Source organism: Triticum aestivum, chromosome 2D (genome assembly GCF_018294505.1).
Source record: "Triticum aestivum cultivar Chinese Spring chromosome 2D, IWGSC CS RefSeq v2.1, whole genome shotgun sequence".
NCBI lineage: Eukaryota > Viridiplantae > Streptophyta > Magnoliopsida > Poales > Poaceae > Triticum > Triticum aestivum.
In genome coordinates, this window is record NC_057799.1 from 34,556,444 (window position 1) to 34,563,989 (window position 7,546).

Sequence of the window (7,546 nt, forward strand, 5' to 3'; positions counted from 1 at the left end):
GGCATTAGTAACGACCCTTTAGTCCCGGTTCAACAACCAGGACAAAAGGCCCTTACCAACCGGGACAGATGACCCTTTTTCTACTAGTGCGATGATGAATCACTAGCATCAGCACACTCTAACTACCACCAAATACAACACCCGGATTACAAAAGAGGTTCTCCAAGAGCAAACCTTCAAGAAGGAAACAATGCACAAGTGTTGTTGTGGCTCGGTCAAAGATCTTGGGTTTTTACCCTCGAGAAAGTCCAAATTCACCCAAAAACAATGCCTTCAACAAGGCCATTGTCAGGTGCAACCAATAAGGCCAGACCTTGGATTTTCACTCTGGGAACTGAGGCACGGTACTCGAGGAGCACCACCAAAAATGTAGTCCTCCAGTGATGCCGCCCCCGCTTGCCGAGGCCGTTGCTGTAAGTCACCAAACACCTGGCACACAGTCTTCATCGCATCCAATACACCCTTCCACCAAAGCTTCAAGACCTCCAATCATAGCCGCCATGAATTTCTCCACCTCTATCAATGTCGTGGGAATCTTGGCATAGACATGTCCCATGACACCAATAAGAAATCGAAGCTTCACGCGCGCGCCCTCTTGAGTCCGCGTTGGCTGATAATATGAGCGCGCACGACCTGAGTCAATATGTATGGACACCGGCTCGATGGTATATCTCACAAGTTTAGTACACTCAAAAGGGTGGGAGCGTCTGTCTTATTATGGTCACTTTAACTATATCAAAATGACATAGTTTTTAATGGTAAAATTTCATCTCCTATGCAGGTTATCTATCGGTGAGCACATTATCTTCATTCGTGGTATACTATACAATGATTGGCACACTGATCGTTAGTTGCGGCGGTCTGTAAGCGTTTGGAGCATGTGACCACTGACGTTCGACATAGTCTACGAATAGACCATCCACCCTCCTCACCTTAAGCATGTTTTTCATCAACTATGATATTGTTCTTGCAGACATTTTTATTTTATTTTGTGTGCTTGAATTCATGTTGATGTCTGCATCCTATTCATGCAGAGGCCTGGTGTATGCTCATCATGCTTTGTATCCCTTTTGTGCTATATAATGAGTTAATAAAAACATCATTTATCAAAACATGATAACAACAGGCAAATTAAGTTGCATCTTTACATTTGCGGTATTCGGAAGTATAATAAATTAGTATCATACATATATGATACTAGTGTATGATATACTATATTCATAGTGCAATAGTGTCATATGTTGGTATGTTAGATGAACTCATTATTACTATGTATGATTCATACTAGCAACTCATTTCTTATGATACCCTCATTTAATTCATGTCATGTTATCAATTGCCTAGTTGCCATTGCATGAGAATGTATCATGCTATGTTACGATGCCCCACCATAGGAGGTCTAATGTCATCTATATATTTTGAAATATAGGTACAAGTTACTCCTCATAGGTCGATCCCAAAAGGTAGCCTAGTTATTAGTTTTATGCAAATTCGACGTGTCTTCCTATATATGGTAGTATTTAATGCGGTAGCTCCACTTTTACTGATCTATTTATGTGAGTTTAATGGGGTAATGAGTATTTATTGCAATGCCTCAGTATTGGATTGTGTGAAGAGACTATATTTATGATAAAAATGATTCATTATCTCTCATTACTAATTATATAGTATACAATAAAATATTTTACACAAACTGTTAGAAACAATGCCACATATGAGCATTGGGAACAAGTAATAAAAATTCATAGCATGCGACTGTACGAGGAGTTCGAGATAATTAGGCAAGACATGGGTATCATGGGGAGAGAGATGCCAACGATCACCGACTAATTAGTCAAGCCAATCTTGGTTTGAATTAAGTACATTGAATAATCTAAACTATTCGAGGTATTTTCTCGTTGTTTGTATTAATCCTATTGAAAAATAAGCGCATAAATTGTATTTGCATCGGTCTAGAAATAATGCGACGCTGAGGTTTAGTCATTGACTTATACACATGTACTTACACCTCTCACGCTATACCTCGTATGGTCGAATTGTACTAAAAGGGTCATATATACGTCATACACACTCAAATCTGGTGACATAACTGAGGTTGACAAAATATATGCTCGCATCTTCCTACTGGCATATTCGATTCACCCTTCACATCATTCCAATATTGTATATGGTTTCAAAGGTACGATTCTGCAAGCAAAGTTACACAAATCAGTGGATCTAGTCTCTCCTTGCTGCTTTCAAAAGGCCCGGCTCCCTCGCTCCGAGTGATTAAACTAGTGGCTCTAGGGGCAGTCTAGCTAAGTCTATATGTTAGTCTTATTCTGACTGTGAGTCATTCTTCGCTCAATATATTTCCATAACAATGGAAATTTATCTATATTTCTTGATTTATATGTACTGCCCATTGTTTCAAAATCGGATATTGGGTGTTTATTGCTTGATGGATTAAGATTCTATTTTTTCGTTTGAATGGATCAATTAATAAAACTGAACACATCATGAAGACACCATAAACTTGTGATGTTTATACCACAAATGTGTTTTTTCTTGTTGTGTACAACTTAAATTTACCTTCCTAGAATCTTTCATTTACCCAATCTAGCAAAGTATTTCACACACTCCCGTTGGAAATATCTTTAGTCACCTTAACAACATCATCACACTTGGCATGAGGTCAAGGTTTACCCACCTTTTCGAAAAAATATCTCATATCGTCGGGCATACAATTTCAATATGATATTAGACAAGTATACATATAATTAATTGAAATAATTATAAGTTGGTTCATACATAAGAGCGGGTGTTTGCACTTAGCATCATATCAGTGTACTGAATTGGCATGTTGGAGTATCCTAACAAGCTCACATATGTTCCATTCAAAAACCAAATTGTCATCTCAAAGTAATGTGAAAATTGACAAATAGTTGTTCAGGAGCACAGACACATCAACATACAAAAATGAGGAGAAAAGGTTGCCGGTAACTGGTATCTTGGGGATCACCGACTAACATCGCTAGTAGTAAAGTCGAACACATATCGAATCAGATTAATTACTCTTGAAATAAATGAAACGATTTGCGATTTTATCCAATTAGAAAACAAAGTTTGTGAGTTCTAACTACATCGATAATTACATCACATCATGGTTTCCGTAGCCTTGCTAGTTAATATGTATTACTATACTACATACTACATCTCAGTCTCTTATGTTCCACGTACAATCAAGTTCAATAAGAAAAAAAATGACATAACTCATACACACCCAGGTTTGACAATATGTACGTAGTTGAAGTTGACAAAATAGATGCTCGCGTCTTCCTTCCTAGTGGCAGACCCGATCCACCCTTCCCGTTGCTCCAGTCTTATATATGCTTCCAAGGGTACGATTCTGCAGGTAAGGTAACATGAATTAGTAGATCTAGGTGTTCCTTGCTGCTTTCAAAAGGCATGGTTTCCTCGCTGGATCCTTTAAACTACTCATATGTGATGGTAGTGGATCTAGTTAGTCTCGCTTAGTCTTTGCATTGTTCTTATTCTTTGTACTGCATGTGACTATCAGACTATGGGACAGTCGGCCATTCTTCACTCTATATTCATCTATAGCAATGCCATCTGATGTGTACCCATTGTTTCAAACATGGTGCATCATGTGTTTATTGTTTCGGGATTTCGGTTCTATGTTTTTTTGGTATGAATTGACAAATTAATAAAAAAGAAATCATCATGTACATTCCTACACACTAAACGAGCACATCATGAAGACACAATATACTTGTGATGTTTGTACGATGGATGTGCCTTTTCCTTTTGATTTTTGTTGTTATGTACATCTTTTGATTTTGCTATCTTTGAATCTTTCATTACTGAACCTACCAAAGTGCTCCACACAATCCGATGGGAAATATATTTGTCACTTTAACATCAACGTCATCATGCATGAGGACACGGCTAGCCTTCTTTTGTGTGTGTGTGGGGGGGCGGGGGGGGGGGGTCATCGTGTGGCACAGAAATAATTGAAACCAACATAGATGGTTTATACATGAGTTGTGGGAGTTTGGATTGACATCAGATAAATGTACCGAGTTGGTAGGTTGGAGTGTCTTAGACAAGATCACATATATTCCGTTGAAACAACAAGTTGTTGTCCAGGAGTAATGTGAAAAATGAGTAAACTCTTGTTCATGAGCATGAACCAACAACATAGGGAAAAGTGGTAATATAAAGGTCGCTGATTAATGGAGCCTTGAGGATTACCAACAAACATCGTCAGCAATATACAAAGTCAAACTCGTATAAAAAAATTAACTACACTAAAAAAATAAAAACAATTCGTGGTTTTTTTCCAATTAGAGAACAAAGATGCTCAACTATAAATTTTAATTGCATCGATATTTGTGACACCAAGGCTTTGTTCATTGACTTACTAATGAATATGTACACTACTATACTACATAATACATCTCAGTTTATTATGGTCCTTGTACGATTGTGTTCCACATAAGAGAAACATCCATACGTCATATGCACCCAGATTTAGTGACGTACACAATTATAGTTGACAAAATAGATGCTCAAATTTTCTTCATGGCCGACAAGATCCATCCTTCCCGCCGTTTCAATCTGTGACGTGTGTTCATGGCTGCTTCCAAATGCACAGTTGTGTCTCTCTAAGCGTTGAAATTATATATAATGGTTAGTGGATCTAGGCAAACTAGCTTAACTAGTCTATGCATTGGTCGTCCTATTCTTTATAGTAGATGTGACCATTTGAGCTATTCTCTGGATTCTGTTTTAATGAAAGTAACAACTGATGTGTGTAGATGCTTATTCCTCGGATACTCTGGAATGAGAGAAATGCATGTTGCTTTCACAATGTTCTTTCCATGCCACTTCCATAGCCGCCATGATCAAGAGCGAGGCCGCTATTTCAGGAATCGCTGGGGAAAAACACTTGAGCTATATACCACACCTCATGGGAGTAGGCTTGTTGTTGGGCCATATGACATGTCTGTTGGCTGTAAATTGTAAACCTCCTCTTAACTAATGTGATGAGGCCAAACTTTTGTCTCCATTAAAAAATAGTAGCTGTGCATTTCCTAATTTTATATGTATACTGTCCATTTTCTGAAACCGGTTTATTATGTTTGTTCCTTGTTGATGGATAAGAGTGCCAAATTATGTTTTTGAATGGCCAAATTAATAAAATTGAGACCACATAATAAAAAAATGTACTTTCTTAGGTAGTCATCTTCAGTTGAATACATCATGAATATATTTCCTTTAACTACGCATTTTGCATGTTATCTCTTTGTATTCTGCATGTTATCTCCTGTTGTTTCGTATCTCAACCTTTTGCCTTTTTGTCCTCAGAGGTCATTTGGATCTTAGTGAAATGTAACATCAATTCTACTAGTGATAGCAACATCTCCAAGCTCATGTTGAGGTAACTATGTATCCTGCAGAAACATGCTTTGATGTGAAGTTTATGTATTCCTGAAGGATGCTCATGCAACATGTATTACCTTATTAATTTCATTTATATTATCTACAATACTTGAAGTGCATGTTCATATAAACACTTCTGACTTTTTTTTTGTTTACATATGCGGGTAAAACAATATAATTACTCGGTTCTGATAGAATATAATCATCTTGGCAGTTAATAGTACTATCTCACGAGTATATTCCATATTTGCCCTCATGTCGTGACTTTGCGATTTTCTTACATCATTTAGCTTGCCATATTTTGCTTGTTAGTTGTGAGTTTATGACAACTTTTTCCTTACTCTATTAATTTCTGCAAACTGAGAAGCAGCGCCCACTTTTAGGTTGACGTGGCAGTACACATATTCATTGGTGGCATATCATGTCAAAGTCTATGAGTTGTGTCAAATCTTGGTGAACATTGTTCAGCCAGCTGCACTGCACTGCTCCTATACTACGTACTCCCTTAAGTACAGGTTGTCCACCCTGACATCTACCACGTCATTTGACTTGTTGGTTTGATTTGCCAGTTTGAGAAAAATAACAATATGTATTGATAAAAGCCATGGTCAGAAAGTTCCAAGTAATTATGAGATATAATGTGGCAGGCTTTTAAATGGGACAATGGGGGTTACAAATTTACAGATATGGGGTAGAAAATGATGTACGCCCATTGATTTTACACGGGAACCAGTTGATATTACTCTCACTCCCATGTATATATATTCAATTAGTATTGTTCTTGTTCGGTAGACAAGCTGCATGGGGCACATGTGGGACGCCTCATCACCCTTAAAACACAGGAGTGTGATATGTTTTCAAGGTATCTAAGTTATCTTTACTATTAAAATTATGATACATACATCATTTGCTGTCTTAACAGTTACCCATCACGTTCAGACTTATTAAGTGTTCATATATTTCATTTTATTTCTTTGATTATAGACTGGAACATTCACGAAATGAAAACGGATGGTATATATAGTAGTAACATACAGTAACATATAATGCATAGTCCCATGGAGATGCACTAGCTAGTACATTTAATCCAAGCAATGTGCCTTTTTTTAGGCCCCTTAATACATGAAACAAAAACATAATAAAAGGGAATAAATAGCGATGATGCCGACGTGAAACATTAGAGGCTGCAAACCATCTTTGTACTTGGCTAGTTATAAAAAATTAAGGGTGTGCGTCACCACTCCCAGATCCACCACCTTGACCACCACCGCTCCCGCCATTTTGAGCGCTGCCTTTGCCGCCACCATTTCCATCGGATTTAGCATTCAGATAACTAGGTCCTCTAGAAACTCCGTCTGCCTTACCAGAGCCAGAGGCAATGCCGCTGCCGACACCATGACCGCTTGATCCATCGCGGTCTCCAGCTTGTCCCCCACCGCCACCACCACCATTCGCGGCACTGCTAGAATATCCACCGAAATCATAATGAGACCCTTTGTTATACGTACCGGAGCTCATGCCCGAGCCAGATCCTTCGCCGTATCCCGAACCACCATATTGGCTGCTGCCACCTCCGTCTCCACCGCCAACAATGCTTGCACGGACTCCACCATCTCCACTCTCGGCAGACCCAACACCGTTCCCCGACCCCGAGCCGCCGCCAGTCACATACCCACCGCCCCGTCCCTCCCCTCCCATGCTGGTCTCTGCTGCACTAGAGTATCTGGCCACTCTTGCAGCACTGGCTAATCCAATGCTCAAAATAACAAAGACCCCAAGAGCTGCGAGTTTGGTGCCCACCATTGTGAGACGTCTGTGTAAATGTGATGAGTTTTAAGAGAAGGATTGCAAGGCTACTTATAGTGGTTAAGGCCGTGTAATGGCTCTAATATCTTAGTAATATCACGTACGTCCGTGGTGTGAAGGTAGCAAGGAGAAGGCTTTAAAAAGGTACAGTGGCCGATGGAGCTTAAGTAGCGTTTAGTTGACTATACCACATGCAAGTAACGATGCGATCTGCAACTTCTAAGTCCTGCTTCCTTCCTCTTTAGATGCCATCTTACCAAGAAGACTTCAGGGATCAGCTCGATCATCTCATGTG

At 39.1% G+C, this 7,546-nt stretch overlaps 1 protein-coding gene across 1 annotated transcript; it reads right to left on the reverse strand.

Moving 5' to 3' along the window:
* Positions 1–6,666: 6,666 nt before the first annotated feature.
* On the reverse strand, positions 6,667–7,248 carry LOC123048539 (glycine-rich cell wall structural protein 2-like). Its single transcript, XM_044471621.1, has one exon. The coding sequence runs from the start codon at positions 7,246–7,248 to the stop codon at positions 6,667–6,669; it is 582 nt and encodes a 193-aa protein (XP_044327556.1).
* Positions 7,249–7,546: the final 298 nt, after the last annotated feature.

Coding starts and splice junctions, on each gene's coding strand:
- LOC123048539 (XM_044471621.1), bottom strand. CDS start 7,248: ATGGTGGGCACCAAACTCGCAGCTCTTGGGGTCTTTGTTATTTTGAGC.